Source organism: Strigops habroptila, chromosome Z (assembly GCF_004027225.2).
Source record: "Strigops habroptila isolate Jane chromosome Z, bStrHab1.2.pri, whole genome shotgun sequence".
NCBI classification, from domain to species: Eukaryota; Metazoa; Chordata; class Aves; order Psittaciformes; family Psittacidae; genus Strigops; species Strigops habroptila.
In genome coordinates, this window is record NC_044302.2 from 79109526 (window position 1) to 79135414 (window position 25889).

Below are 25889 nucleotides of genomic sequence, written 5' to 3' on the forward strand. Positions count from 1 at the left end.
TTCTGTGCCTAGATCTTCAGTTTCTTTACCACATAACCCTTGTGCATCTCAACAGAGTGCTCTCATTTTAACCTTGCTCCTTGATATAGTCACCCCTCTCTGCTATTGGAACTACTCTCTCTACTGAAACTACTTAGTTTGCACCAGGTGAAGACCGCTCATCTCTTTAGGAGAGAAGCCACTGGCTGCCCTAGCTGATTTCACTGCAAGACTGGGTTATTCACAGAACATTTTGCTTAACCCAGTCTTGCAATGAAAACACCTAGACCAGACAGACTGCTGGCCACTGAGATGGATGGAGCCAGAGACACAAGTAACTGTCTCTGTATATTCATAAGGTAGTGAGGCCTACAGAAACTACAGAATAAAATAGTGTTATGGAGAATTTCTGAGAGCTTGAATAAGTCAATTACACACAGCTTTAAAGAGCATTAGTTTATTATCTATTCTCCATGTGTTACCTCAGAAACAGTCTAATGATGTACAAAAATTTGGAATGTTGAATAAATGCTGATCAATAAAAACATTTCATAGCTGTTGGTAAGGGAGTATTTCTAAGCAAAACCCAAATAATCATAAAGGTTTGATTCTGTGTGTTGCTTATTGCTATGTTCGTGTTCATAGAATGCTTTCAACTATATACACACTTTTTAAGTCCAGTCCAAAAAAGAAACTAAAAAATATTTACATAATAAATATGTGGGAGACTTCATCTTTTCATTATATCAGTTGAACTGATTCTTTAATGAACTATGTTAAGAATAGAAAGAATGAATAGTTTGCCTCAACTCACTGCCATGCTGAGTAACTTAGGCTGCTGATGGATTTTATTCTATTCAAAATGTAGTTTAAGATGTATTCAAAATGAAAAGTGATGATATTGTCTCTCCTCCTGCTGAATCCTGGCTGGACTAGTTCAGGAGACACCTTTCTCCCACTCTCTGCAAAATCACCTAGTTTGACATGTGTTCACACACAGACACTCAAGGAACAAACACATTTCAATCCACTGAAAACTCCAACATTTACTGAGTAAAATCAGCATAATCCATGTTTTATTAGATGCTTAATTTGCTAATTTACTGAAGACAAGCTTTGGCCAAGTATTTCCACAAGAAGTACTAAACTTCCTGCTATAAATCTCTACTTCTATAGTTCTACCACAGCCAAACAATTTTTGGTAGAATTTTCTTGTGATACATAAATCTGAAAATTAAGTGACACAACAACATTTAAAACTTCTGTTACCATTAAAGCAAAATACAATACAGTATAATTCCTCAGTGATATATTTAAATGTACTGCAAAATGTATACAAAGTCAGTCCAAGATCAGTAAAGAATCAGTTCTGCTTTTTGGACTTTTCCCTTCTCAAAGATACAGGTTATGAAGAAGACCAAGGTAATTTAGGACTTGTCTGAATGCATTCCCTTTAAAAGGTAGTGTGTGATAAAAATAACATGATTAAAGGTCATGAACATGTGATGGGAATATTTTGCATTTTCAATAAAAAAATAGAAACTAAACAACAACAAAAGACGTCTTAGAAGGGGAACACTGAGGCCTGCCATTATATAGCTATGTTTCTCATTCTTTTCTTCGAAGGTTAAGAGCACACAGAAAATAAGTGAATTTTATCAAAATACAGCACATTTCTGCTAATATATCAAAAAAATCATTTTTCTATGTAAATATTACTGAAAATCAACTAAAAAGAATTAAAATATACAAAGAGTTGTTAAAGGGTTTCAATTAAAATTATTAGAACTATACACAGTACAATAAGCAATAGTTAACATCTTTGAAAGAAGTGCAATAATATTGAGTTCACTTATTTAAAAAGTACTGCCTGTTTATTACCGCTAGCTATGTAAAATCCCCCTCTCTTCCAGCTCATTGTAGAGGCTGGTGTTTTTGCTAGCTGTATTAAAAGCATTTACTTTTGTACACATGGGCTGAAAAAAAATCAATTTATACTTGTCTCAAACTACCAACTTATATGTAATTAAAAATGAACTGCAATAACTGAATATTGCTCCAATGGCAGGGTAATCATTAGCCCTGATTAAAAACAGTTATTGGTCTTCTATGGCACTTTTCCCTGGTCCATAACAACCGCGTATTAATTATCACTGCACGTTATGCAGTCTCTATTCAATTACAAAGGAGAAAGAGAAAAATAAAGTTAATGTTTCTGGTAAACAAAATTAATAGAAGCATAATTGAATATTTTATACAGTAATAAGGAAAAAAGGCAGCCTGTGGTAAATCACTATTACATTAATATAGTTAGAAACCCTTTAATGACTCTGAAGTGTCTAGTTCACATTTAATGTTACCTGTATGAACAGCCCTTTAAGAAACATCATTACGAACTGGTTGGTTGTAAGTACATCCTCCCTCTGCTCTCCATCTCACCACAGCAATTCTCCATCACTGTTCAAAGTTTCACAAACTTGCTTTGGTTACCTAGCTCCATGCGTATAGTTTCCTTTTTGATTAACAAGGCAATGCAAAGGCCAAACAAAATTGAGATGTCTTTCATAACCTTTCCTGCATCATTTACTTTGTGTGGTTTTAAATATATATTACAGGCAACAACCTTAAAAACTGGCCATTTCAGTTTCATTTTTAAAATCGGTAAGTTTAAAATGGAGTACTTTTTAACAAGATAAAAATATCACCATTTGCACAAAATTGGGATTTCCACAGCAGAGAAAAACCGCTGGGCTCATTTCCACAGTACAGTTGAAAAAATTATGTATGCAAGAAAACCCAACTAAACATGAATCACGTGGAAAATGAATATTCAATGACTACATTAAGAACAAATCCTGTAAAATATCACAAGTTTGTAGTTACAGTCTTCCTAGAAAACACCTTAAGCTTTTATTGCATTTTCTATTGGTAGACGTACACTCCAGAGCTAAACACATTATCTTCTTTCCTGATGCCAGATTTAGATAGCAGATAGATAGTTGTTTCACCTGACCTTTATTCTCTCCAACCAGCACCACCTTCCATCTACCCATTCATCCATACAATGTGCACATAGCAAAGCCAACATTTTATATCCCCATTTCATACCTAAATAAGTGGTTTCAGCATAACACATTAATATCTAGTAAATAAAAATAAAGGCAATAAACAGCTACAGGACAGACAGCCCTGCCATCTGTCCATTGGCTACAACAGAGGCTTCACAAAGCCTTGCACAAAGTTTAGTAATGTGTATGAATTATCCAAAAATAAACCTACCATCTGTACAAAAAAACAACACAGGTTTGTTCTTGGAGGAGTGATCCTTAGATTGCTATAATGCTTAAAAACAATTTTAATCACCATATGCATTTCCAAAATGATTTCCTGTATGTTCCATACAGTGGTATGCCCTCCCTTAACCACAAGTTCAGTATTTCCTGTACAAATTTTGATCGTAATTATTGTAATTCTTTTTGAGCTCCTTTCATGTATAAAAATAGGCAAAATACTCAGTTTCTCATAAGTCCTTCAATGTATCCTGCTGGCTTTTTCCCCACATCCACAGTACTTATACAGAAACTTCTCGCACAATGATGAGTTCCACTGCATTCTGAAAAGTCTTTAGCAAAGATACTGCTTGTCCATGATCAATATTGATGAAGCTGTATCCATTAGCCTAAAAAGAAGTATTTAAAATTAAAAGTGACAGTCTCTTATGCCATGTTAGTGAAACATGTCATATTTCATGTTAGTTTATTTAAGGTTTAAAATAACCAAATTCTACAGTAATGCAGACAATAAAACACTGCATCTTTGCAGATTATGTTGTCGATGTGAGTTGATCATGTACCTGTATTGTACAAGAAATTAAACTACCGTGTTAGCTCTAGAATAATTTTGCCTCAAAGGTATTTCAAATAACCAAAAGAGAAAACACAGACATCTAATTCATCAGTCTTTATACAGCCACACCAAAAAAAGCAAATGCAGTACAAATTATACATCCTAGTTTAAATATCAGAATATTAGAAATGGCATTAGTGATAAATTAAAACTGTTGAAGCCTTTAACAAAAAACATTAATGGCACTGGGAGCCACTTTAGGGTGCGAGACCTCCTGAGTCACCCCCAGCTTGAATATTCCTATGACTCTAAACAACAATGTCCTTCCCAGGACAGGTTTGGCTTGGCAAACACAGGCCCACCTAAGTGGCCTACAAAAGAGAGGGAAAACATGGCTACGGTTCAACTTCTCAGGTTGTACTACTGCAAATTCATGTTCAGTCTGGGTGGTAAAATCTTGCAGAACAACAGATTTGTACAGTTCAAACTGTTACTGCTTTCAGCTATGCATTCAACCTTTCTCCCTGAGCTACTGCCCCTCACATGGTGACAGAGGGAACTGGTCGCATGCTCTGCACCTTAACTGTGCGATTTTGGAGCTGCAGTTCCTTATCCCATCACTGAACACTTGCTGTTGCTACTAGCTGAATGCTTTGTTGTAAAGGCAGTGTTTTTTATATCTCCCTAGGGTTGCTCACAAAGATTTTACATGCAGACTGTTCAGACAGCAAAAGTGGCAATAAACTTTCGAAATCATCATTGGTACAGAATGTCCTAATATGCTGGTGTTCAGACAACACATTATTCAGAACACTGCATGTGAATGACCACAAGTTAAATAACTGAATAATAGTGAAGCCTAATGAAATGCCCACATTCCATCTTGGAAGAGCAACATTAGGTCTGTTTTCTGTCTTTAAAATGGTGAAAAATGTTCAGAGTTTGAAAAAAAATGATCCAACTGATTCATGCGTCAGCGTGTTTCAGCTATCCTAACGTTAGGTGGAATAAAATTAAGAGCATCATCCCAGAATGTAAGAATGCTTCTGGAAAAGATACTGGTAATCTATCTGAAAATTGAACATTCTGCTTTTAGAAAAGGTGTAAACAAAAAATCAATTGGTATATTACATAGGCTAGTTGATTAAATGACTACAGTACCTGAATTATTTTATCTCCAGGCTGCAACAACTTAGATGCTGGTCCTTCCGGTTGTACTCTGGTTACAAATATACCCTTGAAAAACAGAGGTAGAAAACACTTTTGACAACTTATTTCATGAATAGTAGGGTAGCATGAAACGGACGTAATTAAAAACATCTTTTCCGTTTTCCATCCTAAGAGAATAAAATACTATCCTACAGGTCTACTGGATTTTGTGACAGCCTTCCTTTTCTGATGTTAAATCCAGGAGAATTGCCTTTAAAGAAGTACAGAAGGGCAAATTCTGATCTGCCTTGTTTAATTTGGCAGATGTATATGTCAAGATGAATTATCAACCACCAGAAATAAGGCTGTAGGCTAAATCATGTTCTATTTTAAGAGGCTTCCTAATTGTAAACTCCACAGTTCAGTATGTCAAATCTGTTGACTGATATCTGGAAATGTGTAAGAACCACTCAGCTAGAATAAACCTCTGTGTTGACATACGACCATTTTAGTCACTTACCACCTTGATTTTCTATATCATTTGTCCCCAGTTTTCTCCCTTCCAGTCCTGGAGTTCAGTGGTTTGGGGAATATATACTTTTTTTTTCCCCGCCCACTGCTAAACACTAGAAATATTATTATAAATCAGAATGATTTTAAGATGCATTAGTATAAAATACTCACATCATCTTCAGGTCTGAATGGATTCCCTCTTCCACCAACTCCTCCTGATATGCTAAATCCAAGTTCTGGATCCTTGTCAATTCTCACTCGAATCTAGGTAGTTACGACCAAAGTTAGATGCTAACTGGCTGAAAATCTGCATTGAAAGCTACTGTAATGAAATTATTACTAAGGAATTCAGGTGAACAGAAGTTTGGTTTTTTTTTTTTAATAAATTTTAGAAAAAAGCATTTATCACAGTTCAAGAAAATATTGTATCTCATAATATTAACTCAGAACAAGATTCCATTACGTATCATTGTACATAAGCTTTACTCCAGTATCTCTATTATTATAATCATAGTTCATGTGGGCTTTAAATTCAGAGATATTTTTGATATTATGTAAATGAATTTAATGCCCCCAGCAAATACACATTCCTGTGAAAGAACCTGTTCCTTTTATCTCATTGCTACCTCTAGCTGAATTTTAAAAATCAAACCTCATTCCTACTTTCACTCTAAGTTCTATGTAGCCAATATTGTCTCCCTTTTCTGTTGCCGGAATAGTTGAATAGAAAACATTCTACACGAGTAGTGCACATTCTCATTCTAGAACAGAATGAAAACAGTTTTCAGTATTTTCCTCAAAAACCCAAAACAATACAGAGGAAACATCGTGCGTCCAAGAGCAGAAAGAAGGTTGACTGCAATGAAAGACACGTTAAATTGAGTAAGAAATTATTACCCACATCTGCTTATGACAAATAAACCTGATAATTATCAGCCATGCACCAGATGCTCACAGTTTCCTTATCCTGGCTATTGTTTATAGAGGCACATTTCTACATATGCAGGTTTTTGAACCTTTCTGGATAGAATGAATAGATACAAAGTACTCTAAGTTGAACTGCTATTTTGAATTTTCTCTGTTCCTAGGTAAATAATGAGTTGGCGATCAATAAATGTAGTTGAGAAATTAATTTCTAGCTCAGTAAAAAGATGCAAGTTTAAGTTTCTGGTACATTCTGTTAAAAAATCGATTACATTTCTCTCTTAAAACATTTACATAAAAAGTAAAAAGAGCTCAGGACTAGAAGGAATGTATGATTTCAGTAGCAGAATTGCACTGACATAAAATGCTGTCTTCTGCTGGAGATACATTCCTGTGTGATATCTGTCACCATCTACAGAGAAATGGTAATAAACAAAACCAATCTAACAATTCACTGCCACGGAGATGCCATATCGTCAAGTTAGATTTTACTCTTACCTCTTGCTTTGCCAACTCATGGCTTTGTCTGGGAGAACATTGGGACTGGGAGTAGGGAGGTTGGTGGGCAACTTTCAACATCAGATAGTCAATTAACTGCTCTCTAGATGGATGTCTTGCTACTGATGATTGAGGAGGGAGATGATGGACTTGGCTGTAGTTTGCCTGAGATCTCTGAGGCTGGCACATTTGTCCATTTGTCAAAGGTACCTGAATAAAACATGAATACTCAATGTCACACATTTTATAAGTAGCAATCCTCATTTCCTCCTTTATTACTTCAATACTTCTCATACTTGACTGCTTTTAATTTAAAGAACATAACTAAAACTACTGTTCTGGATCATGTACTATTATACTAAATTTTCTTTATAGTCATCAGCTCTGACCTCCTGAGAACAAATCTGAAAATCGAAAGCTTATAGTGCTAATCTACTAGAACCGACTAGACAGTCTTTGCTTTTAGCACTTGTTTCACTGAGCTTACCCAGCCATTATTTTCTAGCAGTGCAACTGACAGTACTGACACTTAATTGATATTATAGTTCACACTTTTACTGCATAAAACTCAGATTTTGTAACAATTCCCAGCAGATCATACAGAAAATAAAAATCCCAGGCAGAAATTATATGCTCGCCAAACTTGTTTTGGTGACCACTTCAGAAGAAACTCTTTTGAGCAAATTCACACACAAGCTCACGATCTTGTTATTAAAAATTTAATGATATTTCTAATAAACATTATTGTTTTGTTAATACATCTGTCAGTGATTTGATAGGTATAATGATGACAGCAGTAAGGTACACAACTGCTTAGACACAGTGCATTCAAACCATGTCACTAGGAATGATGCTGGACATAACATTTTTTATTGAAGCCTCATAGTTACTGTTCAGCTCTGCAGCTCTGTGCTGAGATGGACAGCCGTTTCCCTCCTTGCCCATATGCCTTGTGCTCTCACCCAGCCTAAGTAGTCACTCATGTCTGCATGACTCCCACATTCCAAAAATGCTACAGGCTTGAGTTACAGATATTTTGTGCCTGCCACCATTATCCCATTAGTTACAGGATACAAGGATATTAAAATATTCTCCCTCTTCTCAATAAATATTATAAAAACTGAAGTGTGCAAATTTCAACCTTTAACCACGTTATGTGAATGGACACATATCAGAATCTTTACATGATTTTCTACTGCCTTTTCTGAAAACGTAAAGCATGACAGGAAAACTATCTTGTTGCACTGCCAGATGTAGAGATTACATAGGCAACACCTATGCAATGTCTGCAGAAATGCAACTGAAATTACTGAAGTTATAAAAGGGAGATCAATTGCTGCATTGTAATAATTTACAAGCATCCATGTAGTTTCATGGTAATAAGTCCTGCCTCCATAGATGGTCCTCAGAGATCAATACAGAATATCTCCTAAAAATTCTAGTTCATCATCATAATTTCATCACAACAGATTTCAGGTTTGTTCTTTAAAAGGTTTAATTGGCTTCAGATTGCTATCCCGAAATGATCTGCCATACTCCAATTTCTACTTGCAATTATGTCTTTTGCTGCAAATTTCTTCTTTCAAAGCCCTGGCTGAAGGAAAATGAGAACCCTTCGTATAGTCAACTATTTTGTCTTCCTAAAAGAGGATGCTATTTCATTTATGCCAGCTTTTACATGGGTATCACATTTTAAAGAAACTCCAGTTCCAGCTGTTATCCCAACATATGTTTCTACTACCAATAAAAAAATATATCCTTATAAATAATAATAAATATATCCTATCCATGCTGTCATGTGGATCGTTACCTGCACAGCTATTTTCTTCATGCTGTCCGGAGGAACATCTTTGAGACTAAGTGTAGCAGATGAGTAGTTCTGCTGTCCTGAAATGAATACTTCGTCCTGGCATTGGTCTCCTGCAGTAGAAGCCTGGGGATGCTTTAAACAGAACGAAACTGTAAAAATGGTTGTCTTTATATAATTAAAACAAACAAACAAAATATCTCATAAGAAGCCCAGAATAAAACATTTTAAGGCCTTTATCGTCATTTATCTTTAGTATGCTGCTTATGTAGAAAATCTTCTTAGCCAAGACACCACACGCATAAAATATTGATGGATATTTACAAAAATTAGCAACTGTAGAGGTGCCTTTGATCACCAATAAACTGATAAGAAAAATCAACAAATGCTAAGAAGTGCCTATTCAGGAATTCATATCCTTAAAAGAAGTCTTCTGTTGACTTTATCCTATTCACTATGGATATTGTAACATCACTCAGGATGCTTGGAGTTAGAGTAATTTCCTTTTATTTTCTTACAAACTAAAATATTAATTTTCTTGAATGCCTACAGTATCTCACAGTAATCATCAGAATTTGTTTGGGGGCAGGAAAAAGCATAATAGGATTTTGTTCAAGCCTTTACCAACCTAGGTTAAATTCAGAATTATAATCTCTTGTTCACATATGTACAATGAAACCAAACAGTTTTACATATGTTTAACCATCTAAAAAAGCCAATTAGAAAACTCAATTTCATGACATTGAATTGAAAAGCCTTGCAATAAATTTAACGAATATGAAGTAAAGGCAAAGTATCTGATTTAATGCCTATAAAAAAATTCCAGCACATAACTTATATTCTTTTTACTGAAAGCATTGTCCATATGTAAAATGATAACTTTATCAAACCTCTCATAGTTTATTCTTTCCCCATTTATATATTGCAATAGCCTCCTGTAGGTACTCACTCGAACAATGTGCACACCAGAACCTCTTCCGTCTGCAACACTCAAGGCAACACTACCCTGGCTGCCATGCAGATCCCTAGAGCTGCCATAGTGAAAGCTGCTAACTGCAGCATAATTGGAATTAAAGGACCTAGACAGCATGCTCTGAATAAAGAGGGGACAGATTTAACACAGTGATTAGTGCAGCATGCATAAACCACAAGACATGTTATACACAGACTAATACAAACATATTCCATTGTCATGCAAGATAAAAACCATGCAAGAACAGTACCACTGTGATATATAAAACATAACTCAGTGACCCCTATTTACCTTTATTTACTGTAAGTCAGCATGCAACCATCAGTTAACATGCAGAATTACAGGTAAATAAAGTCATTCAAATGTTCATGTGTCTGGAAAAACAACAGATATGCACAGCTTATCAAAATTTCTAGGTTGTCATTACATTTGTAACGTGTTGTAGGAAGAGAAGCTGGCAGTCAAGATAAACAACTGTGGAAAACCATTTAATTACCAGTTATTACCGTGTCTCATTTTTCTGGTACAGTACAAATAAGAATTTACACATAGACAGAGATTTGACTGACTGGGTTTTCTTGCTGTTGCAGTGCTGTCAATGTCTGCAATGAATGCAATAACACTTCATTCAAGAATGTGAATGAGCCTTATTTAAAGGAAAAGAGGCTCGAAAGAAACCTTGGAGTCCACCCCTGTGCCACTGTAGGCAATCAAACAGGTAACAAGAGCTCAAGGACAGAAGTGATAGTGGTTTCTTCATTACCTTGCAAACCTGACCTCTGCAATATTGGCAAGGGTAATAGAAAGAAAGCAGTAGACATTACCATCTTTCTACCATGGACTTTTGTAGTTGTAAGAACAAAACAAAATAGAGACAGCACAAAAGAAGAAAAGGAAAATCCTCCATGTTCCACCTGACAAATGAAGCAAACCTATCTTGAAAAAGTGGCAAAGACCCATGAAAAAATACAATCATAGTAAAAGATAAACCACAAAGCATCAAAACACAGCAAATTCAAAGGTGTTTTTTTCCTAAGTTTCTAATTTTTCTTAGTTAAAAAAAGAAGTTCAAAGTACATATCATTTCACTAAGATACTGCAACAACTCTTACATTTTGATGTTTGTCTGTTGACTACATATATTAATCTAAGTTTGAAAATAGTCACTAGTCCTCAGGCAGACATTTGCTCTTTCATACTAGATTTATCTTGTGAAACTAAAACCAGTTTAATAACCAAAGTCATACGCCTCTGTGTATTCATATTCCCCAGATGCTCTGGTAGCACAGTCATTGGAAACTCCCTTGGAAAAGAACAGTATTTACTGACAATAATGGCCTTTTCTCTGCCAAGGCACTTGGATAACCTCTCAATGGCATAGTGAGCTAACTGGCACAGTGAGCTTTCTTCATACTCCAATCTACATCTACCCTGGTCTCTCATCAATGGATTTTCTTCAAGCTTCCAGAGGCCTTCCCCTTCTTGGGAAAGCACTTAGCATTCAAGTGTCACTTTACTAATCATTCAGTCTGAGTTTAACTGCTCCTCTGAGTTTCAGGCCAAGCACCCAGATATGAAACTGCCAAAGCCAGTTTTTCTTAGCTCCTTAGCCCCTCAAAGCATTGTCTTACAACTCTTATCAGTCTCTATAATTAGCCAGGTGGCCTTCTTTCCCCACTTGTATAGTCAGCTCCCTGACACCTCCTTACAGGAAGGCTCCTCCTCTCAGAGGCTCCTATATCTCTCCATCTTCTGTAAGTGGCATAAAGAGAGATAAAAATAGAAGGAATGTATGATGAGACTAGAAAGTTATCTTCTCAAAGTGTCTGTAGCAATCTATCTTACTATAAAGATCCACAGATCCACTAGATTCATTGTTCTCTTAGAAGGACCCAAACAGATGGTCAATAAATGGCGACAATGTAAATCCAGATCAGTATTTACAATCCAAGATAGATCTGCAATAGGAGGTAGAACTTTTCTAAAATTTCTAGAGGCATGAACTTGTCCATCAGGAGGTAAGATTTCAGTTAACTCAGTTTAGTGGGCTTCAAGCTAATTACATAGCCTGATAGCAGTTTTATTCAAGAGTTTCTAAAAATCTTGGCAGATACTTTTTCCAAAGTGCAAAAATGATTGTGCAATTGATGAAGGGAAAACATGAGAAATACTGCAAACATTTTTCTCCTTCTCTACATAGGGCACAGTATCTCAACACTAAATTAGAAGGAACCCACAAGCAGAAACTGTACAGAACAAACACTATTTAAAATTGCATGGAGTTGTAAGAAAGTTTTAGTTTAACACAAGAGAGTGACAAATCTAGGAAGTATTTTTCCTCTACCTATTTTCAGTTGGGAATATGGAAACTGAGGCATTTGGAGTGTGAACAGCATTCCTCTTAATTTTGCTTCTCAATATGAGCATCATGAAGGTTGTACATTTCCTAGTGAGATTCCTGAAGTCAGCTGCATCAGAGAAAACACTTTCAGAAATCTGAATATGCAGATGCCATTAAACCTCCTGATTCTTATTCCAAATGGTTAAAAATTAAATATCCCATAAATTAAATGGGATAAACATATGGTCTAAACATTAAATTAAATATGAATGTTAATTCCAAGTACCAACTTCATTCTCCACCTGATTTGCTACCGTGTCTTAGGACATAATGGCCTAAAAAAATTACAATTCAAATGTTTGAGGCTTGAGAAATCTCATTTCAATTACTCTAAACTGATACACACTGACCAATACACTTGCCATGTTCCACTACATTTTTGTGAAAGCTAAGTTTTCTAGAAATCAGTTTTTCAACCATGAAGAACGCATTAAAAGCTACAATACATCAAGAAAAAATGGCTATGTACAAAGCTACGTCAGCATGGAAATCAGGATTTGTAGTCAAAACTAGCCTCTAATGGAATCAGTTTAGATGCAGGCAGCTGGTAGCACAGTTTTGGGGCTGGCTTACATTCTTTTTGAATGCTAAGAGTCAGAACATATTTTCCATTTTGCATCTTGTATGAGAAATAACAATTTCAGATTTCAAAAGGGTGTTTTTTGTGAATTGAAGTGCCTTAATGCATTTATTTAGGTGCAAGAAAAAAAAAATCAACTGCCATCTAAATGCGGATGTAAGTTACCTTTTGAGACTATACTAAATGTCTATAAATTTCTTCACTTTTCATTTTCACCTTGACTTTTTCTAAGATTCTTTAGAAAAAGTTTGCTCAAACTATTCTGGAACACTTGAAATGCCTAAAATTAATGCTTTAAGCTTTTTTAGAATAAAAGCACACAAGTTAAAAAAAAAAAAATAAGAAAAAAGCTTTGTTTCAAATCTGATAGAATTCTAGCAAGATACCAGTTTATCCTGAAGAACTTCTATGAAACTACTCTTCAGTCACAAGAGGGGAAAAAAGAGCATGAATTTAGGTCTCTGACCCTGCAAAAAATGTATCTTCAGTAAGTGACAGCATTCCTATTGAAGAGTTACATATGGAAAATTACATATAATTTCAATTCTACTATCCTAAAACACTTGCAGAGTTGAACATTTATCGTTTACGTTCCAAATGCACAAGAATTTTATTATTTTTAAGGTGTGATGTATTGACTTCTGAACTCCACAAAATAGCATTATAACACATTGATGGTTCAGTAGTCATTTCAAAATGGAGAAAAAGAATAAAACTAAAATCAAAATTTTTAAACTAACAACTACTGAATGGATATCAGTGTCAAAATATTCTTCAGGGTATGATCTTATTAACACTTAAGCACTTAGTTTTATGCATGCACAGACTCACCAAAGTTACTTTCTTCAACATATAGAAGCAAGCTTAGCTTGGAGAAAATCTGAGGCCACATCAATTAAAATATTTTTTCATGTTAGGTATGTAGTGTAAAAAATGAATTCATTAAAAACTTTAGAACTTTGATTAAAACTGCAATTCTATATCAATACTGAAACACTTGGGGCATTTTTCTTTTAATAAGGCACTGTACACTAGCAACTTTGAGAATAAAACCACCTACTCTGATTTCTGAATTGGAAAGGAGGAATCAAACTTTATGACTTCTCCTCTGAAAGCTCTGCCATTTCAGATAAACAGTAGATAAAGTAAATAAAAAACAGAAGACGGAATTCCAGATGAAATTAGAATTGAAAGCAAACACGCACCTGATGAACTCCCAAGAGATCCACAACAAAAAAAGAAAATATACATATGTAAGGAAAGGACAAAGTCAGACCCAGTAACTGTTTCTGCCTACTCAGCATATAGAAATAAAATAGATATTTGCAAATAACTGTTGCAGATGGTTATTATTGCAATTTACAGATGAGAAATTTCTCTACCACATTTAATATGTGTGTGACATCGGTGTTCCTACACAGGCAATATTTTAGTTTAAATTTCTAAATGAAAACTTTCAACAAGACTACTTTAAAAGGTTACTGTGACATATCTGGTAGTAAATTGGCAAGTCGCACTCAAAAAGAAAAAAAATATACTGAGAAGTATTACTATTCTTAAAAACTCACCAGCACTAAATTTATGAGGTTGGGGGTGAGGCAGAATTGGCTGCATCCTCTTCAACAGCTTACATATGCAACCACTAGAGAGCAGCTTGACATCTAAATAAGCTCTTTTCTCTATCCCACAATAAAATATGCTTTGCATCGGGTAATCAAATTGCTTCCTCTGAATATATGCAAAATTCCGATTTACAAATGATGTCATCAGCCGTCTTCACCTTCCCTCAACCAGGTGGATAATTTTAGCTGGTTGGTGTGTGCCCCCTCATAAGCTTATCAAAGGGATTACAAATGCTGGTAATCCATTGTTAATAATTTTTGCTGTATTTAAAACTATCTTGTATCTCTCTTCACGTAAATTAAACTCTTGAAAGCTTTTTTTCCCCAATACTTATACCAGATAAAAACCCCAAGAACTATCTTCTCCAATCTGTCCAACAAGCAGACACTTTATTTAAGTAGGTTCGTACCCACCTCCAACTACGAAATTTTATAAAAACAAAATAAACGAGTACTTCAGGAGCTTAGCAAAAAGAAAAAAAACAAAGCCAAAACTAAACCCACAACAAAACCAACCACCCAAACCCCACTACACCCTCTTTCCTAATGAGCACAAGATAGAAATAACCATGATTAAATTCAGTAACAGAGTCAGAAAAGTCACAGCAAAGGTAATAATATTAACTCATATTGTTGTGTATGACCATAGGCAAGAAGATATGTATTAAATATTGATCAAAAGGCTTAATTTTGTATACCTGTTTTTTTGTCAGTGTTGTGTCTTGTGCTTTAAAAAAAGAAATGCCATTCTAAATCCATGAAAGCTTTGTCAAAGCAATTTCCAGTAAATGTTCCCTAAATGAGGTCTGTAATTGAACTTGTCCCTTAAATGCTTGTTCCTTAAATGAGTTCTGTAATTACTGAAATGTTTTTCAGACTTCAAAACATTTCAGAAATCTGTTTCATAGATTAAGGCCCCCTGTATAACTAATTTTTAATTACAATCTGAAATAGTGAAAAAATTATTTTAAAGAACAAAGAAATATCCAGTAAATGCCTAGATTTTCCACATTATCATATTTGCCAGCTGCCATATAGGATGATATCTACATTTTTCACAGTTCAGATTTTTCTTTTTAAGTCAGTCATATCTCAGGTATTATATACAATTATACACACATTCACTTTTAAAGCCATAAATAAGTCTCAGATTGCTAAGTAAAAGCTACTTTAAAATGCTTCAAGGATAGACCAAAAGAACCACACCCCTACAAAAGAGACTTCTAAGATCTGTTAAATCTTAGATGCACAGCTAAGATCTCAATAGCAGCTATTCCGTATTAGTCTAGTAGGAAACAAAAATTAAGGTTTACATATAAAGCATGATAGAAAGTATGGATAAATATAAAGGGAACCAAGTCAGGCAATCAATTTCATTTCAGTAAAGGTGACTACGCTTCTATCGTACCTGAATGGTCATCATTAATGTATTAAACATTGTTCCTAACATACCAAACGTAGATGATACATGAACAAGTTACAGACAAACTGCATGAGCAGTGCACTGAAGTTTTGTTTCCCTCTGCATTCAGGGATTGATGGCATTTTTGCTTCTCTGTCGTTTCATGTAAAACTTGATATATGCATCCAGGAGAATGGAAGGTCAGAGAATGCACCTTTTGTGAGAGTTGGAACATGGTGAACTTTGTGACACCCCTGCGGGACAAAGGGTCCACACACAACAGCACAATGCTGTGAAAGCCTTAAAATTTATGTTGCACTGACTCACACTGGATCAGGAGAACAGGTGCAGCTCCTTTGAAAAACAAACAAAACCCATACCTTTCTTTTGCCAGAAGTTACACAACTTAAAACAAAAGCAAACCTATCCCTCCAAATACTTGGATTTCCAAAGAAAAATTATAGCTGAGAGTAATTTTTCTAACCATCTCCAATTAAATTTCTTTAGTTATCATGGATATTGAAGTATTTAGCATAATAATCACATGCCAAACTATGTTATTTCAAAAGCGATTAAAAAAGAAAATCCATCTACCTGGCATAATCAAAATGTATTTTGGTTGCTTTACTCACTTCCCCTCCTAGGAACCGGGATCGGGCTAATGACATGCTACTCATTATTTAGTGATGGTACTGTAAACCACTTTAGCTGGACAGCATAGATTTCACTCTTCCAGACTCTATTCAAATTCTTTGATATATGATTGTTCAGCTCTACATATCAGCTCAAATTCTTGATAGCATTTACAGTACATAAATAATCCTGCTCATCATCTCTAGTTACATCAAAACCTCGTGTGATATCCTGAAATGAACAAGATTTTTAAGTGTTCTCATCTCACAGCAATAAATATTCATTTGACAATCTGTCAGATACCCAACTTCAAAAGACAACTGGCTTGGAGGCAAATACATGTTAATTATGGCTTTTGAATTCTTCAGCAATTGAAGCTGTAAACCTGTACTTCCAAATAGATTTTACTGATTTTTTTCCCCTTGTTTTTAAATAAAAGAAATAGGGGAGGAAAGGCAGAACAGAAAGATCATGAAGTGTAAGGGAATACTCTAGTATAATACAAATATAATGCTACAATAAAAATTACCTGTCCTAGAAGACCTTGCCTTGTAATCCAGGAGGTCAATGTGACATTATCTGATGTATTTTAAACTAATTAGGCTGAGCTGGCAAGTATGATGTAAAAGCAGTAGGGATTTTTTCCCTTTGGGGGAAAAGTTAATTTACGGTCTAACATTTGTTTAGTTTCATCACAAACACCTTTATCCTTTTCAAGGCAGTACCAAAAGTACCTTTTCACTGGTAATTAAAGGCAGTTCAAAACACAAAGTATTTAACTTATTACTTACGCAGGTAACAGAAAGGTAGAAAAGTTTTAAAATTATTCTTACCTTTTCTAGCTTTTTAGCCTCAATATGTCGCAGCACCTGTTCCCTCCAGTCATGAGGGACTTTACTTTTTCCTGGAGGGTCTAATAAAGAGTGCTCTGAGTTAACCCTTGGGTTTGATCTCTTTGATGGGCTAGTCCGTGAGTAATTGAAGTCACTAACTGACATAGTTCTTTCTGGTATTTCATTCACTGATGGCCTAGCACTCTGTGGTCGGGGTACATTTGGACCATCAATGCTGTACGTCCTAGCAGAAAGAGGTCTCTGTTGCCCAGACATTAACGGTGGAGCTCTTCCCATTGAATGCAAATCTCTGTATGTTAAATAGTCCCCTTCAGGAACCTGTGGCCGCCTTGAAGGTACAATATCCCCAACATTTATAGAAGCTGTAGAAGACACACTGCTTTGCCTTTGAAGAGTGTGTCTGGTTGCTCCTGGGAGCAGTCTATCATTTGGTGGAATAGCCCACATATCTATGTGTCTCCCAGCCATCCGTTGATGAGTATTATACACAGTGCTGGCTCGGACATTGTTATGATTTGAGAAATTCATATTGGCAGAATGCTTAACATAGCTAGGGGTTTCTGTACTGTCAGACCTAAGGAGACGTGAAGGAGGTAAGCTGCCTTGTTCTACTTGAGCGTTTTGTTTCTGGGGCCACAAGGTGTCTTTCGCTGTTGCACTGCTGCTGTACTGAATATTATACTGGGGAGCACAGAACATCTGTGCACCACTTGTCACTGATCCTCTCACTACATTAGCACCTTCAGGATTGTGATTTGAGTCAAACTTGAACACAGTTTTTGTAGAAGATACTAAATCAGATGATGATGACGACCCAGGAAAAACCTGCAAAGGCTGATCATACAGAAGAGTAGCGGATTTACTTCGGACTATGTTTTTTCCATCTGCACTATCAGGTGCTGATTTTACCACCGAGTTTGGCTGTTGAGATCCATCCTCATTGACAATATTGTATATTTTCATACCACCAGTGTCCATACTGGTGATGCTATGAGATTTCATCACAGGACCACTTCTCTGTGGGGACAAATCTTCAGTGCTCCTCGAAACACACAGCTCTGCAGAATCGCCATCAACTGTAGTGCTTCTTGTTAGTTTGTCTTTACTGGGAGACTGTACTGTTTCCTCAGGATGTCCATTTACTTTACTTATTGGATACTTATTTTCATTTTCCAAGTGCTCACTTTCTTCTTTTGTGCTGTTATTCAAAAAGCCCTTTACTGAACCAACTTCCTGTGTTTGCAACCTTTCTACAGGAACTGGCACTGCCTCTTCACTAACCAGTTTATTGATATTCATGTTTATTTGGTCTAATTTGTGAGACTCCTCCGTAGGAGTGCTCAGATCAACACCTTTTCCTATCAGGCCTAATCTTTCTTCAATGCTTAATTCATATTCAGACAAATTCGTAACCTTCTCTTGCACATTTATTTTTTCTTCTACAGTAATCCTCAGTTCACCTCCATTTTGTAAAAGATTATTCAAATTTTCATCTTCTTGCCTGGAAAAAAGGATGGCTTTTAAAAGAAACTCCAAAAAACCCAACATATTTCTTTAAGAACTGTTTTTGAAAAAATAATCAATAGCATGCAACACAGCCATACTGTGCACACAAAAGAGGACAAAGACCAATATACAACCAGATTTAAGATTTGCTATCTTACCACTAGAGAAATACATTATACAGAGAGCTCACTTTCGAAATGCTTTTGTCATCTAATTTCAGAAGTTTGTTTAAAATCAACAGGTTATTAAAGACAGCATGAAATTGTCAAAAAGTACAAAGTGAAAATAACTTTTAAAAAAAAAAAAAAACCAAATACTTACAAGTTCCATGATAATGGGGATATTTTTGGAGAAATATCTTGTTTGTGTTGAATTTTTTTTAAAAATGGCACCTTCTAAATAAAACTTCAAGAAGAGTACCAACCTGTAAGTCCATTCTTTATAGTTTCAAAAAGCATTTCATAGTTACGTTAGTAATCAAATTGATCTTCAAAATTATGCAAATAAAAACATAGAGCTTTTAAAATGGTGTACTGAAGCATTTTGCAGGGATAATAAGTATGAAATTATTATACCTTATTAGCAACACAGATGGGAACTATGCCTTGTACACTAAAATTAGCCTCTGATTTTTACTGTCCTTTGTCCTTTTTTCTTAAAAAAAAAAAAAAAAAACCAAACCAAAAACAAAACCACAAAAAAACCCAAAACAAAAAAAAACCACCCCCAGAAAAAAACCCAAAACAAACAAAAAAAACCCCCAAACCAAAACAAAAAAACACCAATCCCAAGAACTATTCTTTTATTTAACCTTATTTTAAAACATTAAAATTTGAATTATTTAATGAATGATAAATTAATGAATTAAAAGAATGGACAAATAATATGAAAGATTAAGTAATATTTTTCTATTATATTTGCTCAGTGGTATACAGTATCTAACAAACCTGATCTTGGATAAAACAGCAGCATGTGTTTCTTTGTCTGGAGAACAGAGAGAAATATCTTGGCTACTATCAGTATTTAAGGAAACAGAATCGGACATTCGAGAAGGAGAGGAACAGTTGCTGTTATTCTGATTGCTATTGTGGGTAGCTTCATCTGATAAGGAATCAGCATCTTTTGAATCATCTGAAATAAAAATTTGCCAGTTTAGTTACACACACATACATCTGTTTAATAGCCATTTAATTTGTGCATATTACAGACTCTAGAACTGTCTCTTGTTCTTCATTAATTCTTACTACTGGAAACTAAAATGTGACCTAACTCCTTTGAAAATGTCATTTAAACGTACGAAAGATTGTTGGCAATAGTTCCTGGTTTTTTAAATATTTGGCTCAATGTAAACAGCTCTCATCTGTTAATTAAATTTAACTTGTTGCTTTATTCCAAGTTTCCTTGGCATAAACTAGTGCTACATTATGTAATATTTCCCCCAAATAATTTTAAAATCATATTTTTGTTTTTGCAATGATTCCAGATTTTGAATTACATGAATCTATTAGCCCCTATGAAATTGACTGCTTCATTTGCAGGGTTTTGAAAATATGCAGAGTTCCTAATTTTGACAACTCATTGTTAAATAGCTGTTTATTAGACCAAGAACTCTGAAAAGACCTAGATCACTGGATAAGATCTGTATAGCTTCATAAATTCAAAAAAACAGGAAAGAAAAATGCTGTTCTGCAGAGTTGGAATTCAAAGCATCCTAAGTGAGCTTTGCGGATCACTTAGGATAACATTTTCAGAGTAATTTACACCTGTGCACATTGATTCTCACACAATGTATGCATACTTACATACTACAGCCATATAAAAATAATTTCTCTGTGGGACTTCAAGCCAGCCATTATTTTCATATAGGTGTACAAATACATCTAAATTTTTGCTTTAAGACAGTTACAGGTGCCAAAAGCATAATATTGTGAAACTAATGTCTGTCTCCAAAGGCAAGAAAGAAGTTTTGACTTCATACTTCAGTCAGGCATAAAAACCCAAAGACAGCATTGATAAACATCAATGTTATCCTTAGCATGATAAACATCTGCATGTTGTCCTCAACAGACTGTTCCTGCTACCTCTGTGTGGTTTTCTTTCATCCACACTAAATCTTTCCCTTCTACACTTAATGGCCAGAAAAGCCTTTTGTCCTGGGAAGTACTGGACTAAGATATCATATGAAGCAAAATAGTCTGTTCTCCAACTTTAAATTACGTTTTATCTGACTCCTAGGTAATTCCTTATTCATAAGGAATGGTTACCCAGACTGGAATTATCTTTCAGAGAATATAGAACTTAGCTAACAAAAATAATGTTCTGAAATGCTCTGTGTTCTTTCCCTGTTAGAGGAAAGAAGAAAGAGCTAAGTGACTCTGGAGTAGCCACAACAGAAGTTTCTTAAACCTTAGGAAGAGAGCACAGCTTCTCTGAGAAATTTAAACAAGCGATATTGCCTAAAGCAGCAATAATCCACAGTATTTGAAGGAAGGGAAAATATGGAATATTTCCAAGGTAAATACCACTTTCTGAAGTCCTTAAGCATATAAAGAGCATATTCCAGCTAACAATCCCAAAACACGCCATCTCTTTTCCCCCTCTGTTTTTAAACTGATGACAAGAATTAAGAAAATGAGGATGTCAACAAAGCTTTCTTGGTGACACACTCATGTATAAGATATTGCAGCTTTTTTTCTGTTTTCATTGCTTAACTAGAGAATTTACCGTCTTTCTTTTAAAACATACAAATCAAACCCGATTTTACATAATTTAATTGAAAAAACTAGCCATTTTGAGTCAAGTAATTATCAGAATAACACAACACTTCCATTCCTTTTTATGGTATCTAACCTTTTTTGTTATTGCCAAGAGCTACTACTTTTGGTTGGTTTATGGAGGTTTCTATCAGTGGCGGTCGCATTTCTGCCATTTTCATCTCTTCATCAGAGGATAGTTCTTCTGACTCCTGCTAAAGGAAAAACAACTTTATTCTGTGCATTTTCAAGAACTGCTTAAAGGTTAAGTGAATGTTACCTGAACTGTCACCCGCTGAACAATGAAGGGGAAAAAATAAACAAGCAACAGAACACAGGCATAACATAAAAACTGGGTAGTGCATTTGTAGTGCAAGCCAACTGAATTTAGTAATATTTGCCACCGAATTATCTTTAAGAAGTGGCACATGCAGACTTGCATTGTTGCTGACGAAATCGGTAATTTCAGCTGCAAAAACCTATTTGGAGCAAGCAGATGCAGCCTCTGTTCCACCACTGAAGAGAACCTCCAGTGGAGTTCAAGTCAGAAAGCTATCAAGGAACCAGCTGCGTATCGGTTTTCCGGAAAAGAGCTCAGACTGAAACAGCTATAGAGTAGCATGACTAAGACACTCTTAGGAATGAAAAGGTATGCTGTGAGAAAAGACTGAATGAGCTTGGCTTGCCAAGAGTAAGTGTAGCTTGGGTTTATATCTTGAAATTTACACTGGGGTGAATTCCAAAAGGAAGAGAGGTTATTTAACTTCAAGAACAATGGCAGAGGAATAAAGCAATGCTGAATACATTCAAGCTAGAAATAACTAGTTCCTAACCATAAAATGGAGATCAGTGCACTTAACCAAAGAGATTAATTAACAAAGCTACTGCAAGAGCAGCCATATAACTGATTCAGTATCCTACTGCTGGTCCTGTATTCTTATCATCTTTAAAAAAACCAACTATTTCCAGAAATATTTTGAAGGAAAAACACCCTTCCTTCCCTAGAGTGCAAATTTCTTTCTAGTAAAGATGCTTCCCATTACAAATGTTTTAGAATCCATGTTGCAGATTGCAAAAATATTCTGTCAAGTTCTTACAAGTTTCAGAACATCTAATGTGTGGAACCTACTGCAGCACCATCCTTCCCATGATATAACTACATGGCCAGTTCTTTGGACTGCAGGGAGGACAAACCTGACTGAGATGTAGCAAACAAGTTGTGATAGTCTTCATTAAAAATAAAATGTAAAAATCCACCTGTTTTTCTCTGCAATTGGAACAGACAACCTCTTCACTGCCTCTACCACATCCTTTTGGATGTGACATACAACAGGTGTAGTCAGTGTTGAAATAAAAAACTTACACGCATGCAAAGTTTAAATATCTGGATTCAACAGCAACAGAGTTACCAGGTGATTATTACACAGAAGTAAGGAATTCAGTATCCCTGATAGACTATATACACTGCTGCCTCATTTACTTAGTGGCATACAGCCAGCTACAAAGAATTGCTGTCACTAATGTTAGACGACTAATATGATTTTCTGAAATTATGCTTCAAAACTAAAGAAAAAAGTCAAAACTAATATTTTCAGAATGTATGTAGAAGTAGGAACATGCTACTGGGGAAATACTCAGCAACAACTGCTTATCGTGCAATCTCTTCAGCACAAGTATGACACACGCATGTTCCACTGCTTATACAACACAGGCAAAAATAAACTGCTTGTGAAACTGAAAAAAAACTTCTATAGGTTGTGACTGGCAACTGATTAAGTAACAAGTTCCAAAATCTGTCATAACTGAAACACTCTAAATAAATGAACACATAGTGTTTGTGCGAGAGATGCACAAATCTTCATTTTAAAGATTAAATGACTCTTCATCAGAGATAAATAGGTTTATTTATCAATACTGATACATACTGACATGTATCAATATGTCATAACAGTTCACTAATAAACACAGAGGAATATATATTTTTAAACCCACCTTTCGCTTTTCATTTGAAATGAATGTGCACATTCACTTGGTTTTGATTGCTCCCACTAATCAGATATTTTTTCATTTCAGTGACAATTAAAATAAATTATTTTAGAAGAACCGATAATCAAGCAAACTCTGGAAAATCCTGTAAAATCAAAGTATGAGTCTTTTCACAGTTCGATACTTCGGTAAAATTTTGATAGAGTTTGCTTTATTCTTCTTTAAATGCAGATGTCTTTCATTATGAACTTTTTATTAGCTATTTCAACTTCTACTTAATATAATCTGAAGTGAGAAAAATATTTCATTGCAATTCACCTGTATCTACAGCACTTACAGAGGGCAATTTTCTGCTATTGTCAACATAAATTTTCATCTCCCAGAGTATTCAATACAACACCAGCACAATTCTTTGAGTGCTATGATGTTATCACAATGCCATACCTCAAGCGTGTCTTCATGGTTGACAATTGTTTTTGTGTTCTGCAAGGTTTTCACAAGTGCAGTCATTTGTGAATTTGCAGTGCTGTGCTCAGCTTCTGGTTCAGTAAGCTTCTGCACAGAGCTTCCTGCTGAATATTGCTTTCTCTCGTCTGCTTTGTTCTTTATTGAAGCAATTTCTGAAGTCTACAGGATGAAGAACATTAGCAGAAAAAACATCCTGAAAGCTTTTCAATAACGTTAGAGTTAACAGTATATATTTTGGGAAATATGGAATGAAAAATCTGAGCTTTGAAACTATAAAGTGTGAAATGCACCAGGTATGAAATACTGAAGAATCTCTGCAGATCACTGAGGTTCAGTCCCTATCCTCTGTCAATCAGTTTGACTTTCTTCCTTATTGGGGTCAATATGTACTATTAAATTTCTTGTCAAATAAAAAGACCAAGAATATCTACAATGATAACACCAATGATAGGACCAAACAACAGCCCTATCACCTACATCGTGCTACATCAACCTGTTAGAAACTCCTGACTCCTGTGCCAACTTGCTGTGATTGCCTTCCCAACTTACAATGTAAAACCTCCAGTCATAAAGGCACCCGTAAGATTTTTAGAGATTATCCTGAATTTCACTGTGAAGTCTGGTAGACAAAAGAGGATTGGAGAATGACAAAGACGCCATCCTCCAGAAAACAAAGAAGCCTTAACACACCCATAGTTTGATTTGCCTGAAAATCAATTCTCTTTCCTTGCTCTTAGGGTCAGGAAAATTGCTACTGCAAACCAGACATTTATCACAGACCTCGTTCGACAGTGAAGAGGCAAGTTCTGTTCTTTAAAGACAATTTTTCTTGTTAAGTGTTAGTGAGGGGAGAGAATTAAAAGGAATCAATGACACTCTAGATCTTTGAAGTTCTTTGCAGAGACAGAGGAGAATATCATCCCTAACCTTTACCCCCACATCTTTTACAGAAACTGTCTGGCCTTCTCGTTTTGACTCCTTGGCAGTATCTTCAGAAGATTCTTCATCCTTTAGCCTATGCACAATTGTCTGGACTGTTTTGACCATATTCTTCAGTTCATCAGGATATGGAGTTGGATATCTCTTCAGGTTGCCTTCCTGCACAGCAAATATCAATAATGTTTTACATTTAATCAAATGCCATAATTAAAACATCAGCTTTAAAATAGAAGATGAGCTAGGACAAAACACTGAACAATCTAGGATCTCCAGTTTGCTGTTTTGAGTCTACCTGCCTTGATGCAGACTTAAGCTTATAAAACTCAGCAAGACTAAAAATCACTTTTTTTTCCTAAAAAAAATGTGTCAATTGATTGCAAGCAGGAATAATTATGACAACAGTTATTTACTTAAAACCACGTAGTCTCCTAGTTATGCCCAACGTTGCTTTACATCACCTGGGAGTTTCTCCCTTGTGCTCCATTTTAAACTATCCAGCCAAAAAACCTCAACAAACCAAACAGAAAAAACTCTAACCAAATCCATGGTGTTTCACCTTGATAGATACTCTTAACTATTAACTGAAGACTTCATTTCTTCAGCAGAGCAAATTCCACACCCAAAGTAAAGGATGGGGTTCAGGGGTGGGGATAATAAGAGGGAGGGAAGCACCAAGTATTCAAAATTAAATTCAATACTAACCCGAGGTGGTGCCTCTCTCTCATCTTTGTCTTCATCACACTCAAATGCCACCTGAGCACGCTGTTTCCGCTGTTCCTCCCACAGAGATGGATTGAAACTTTCATTATCAGATATGAACATAACTAAAAGACAAAAAGACTCATAAGAATAGGATACATTATGCAAAATAAAAATCTTCTTTCTCTTTCTCTTGGATGGGATTGGTGTGCTTTTGTATGCATTCCTAAAATATAAGAGACTAGCAGCATCATTAATTGAAGATTAGCTGCACTGCCACTGCTTTATGAACTTGACTGTATTTTCATAATAGTAAAAACACTCCTGTGAAGTAAAAAACATACACACAGTTGTTCA

General features: G+C 35.4%; 1 protein-coding gene across 10 annotated transcripts in view; it reads right to left on the bottom strand.

Moving 5' to 3' along the window:
• Positions 1 to 420: 420 nt before the first annotated feature.
• Positions 421 to 25889, bottom strand: part of ERBIN (erbb2 interacting protein) — a 117568-nt gene continuing 92099 nt past the window's right edge. For 4 of the 10 annotated variants that reach the window (XM_030471068.1, XM_030471069.1, XM_030471075.1 and 1 more), the window contains 12 exons: positions 25536 to 25657; positions 24822 to 24992; positions 23871 to 24053; positions 21538 to 21655; positions 19635 to 19818; positions 17161 to 18682; positions 9666 to 9809; positions 8720 to 8851; positions 6910 to 7119; positions 5659 to 5751; positions 4987 to 5061; positions 421 to 3658 (listed from right to left, as the gene is read on the bottom strand). In XM_030471068.1, the coding sequence (XP_030326928.1) occupies positions 3551 to 3658; positions 4987 to 5061; positions 5659 to 5751; positions 6910 to 7119; positions 8720 to 8851; positions 9666 to 9809; positions 17161 to 18682; positions 19635 to 19818; positions 21538 to 21655; positions 23871 to 24053; positions 24822 to 24992; positions 25536 to 25657 (3062 nt within the window). In that variant the 3' untranslated portion in view covers positions 421 to 3550. Of the gene's footprint in view, positions 3659 to 4986; positions 5062 to 5658; positions 5752 to 6909; positions 7120 to 8719; positions 8852 to 9665; positions 12158 to 17160; positions 18683 to 19634; positions 19819 to 21537; positions 21656 to 23870; positions 24054 to 24821; positions 24993 to 25535; positions 25658 to 25889 lie in introns of those variants that run through there. The other 6 variants (XM_030471074.1, XM_030471072.1, XM_030471071.1 and 3 more) reach the window with 6 other exon arrangements.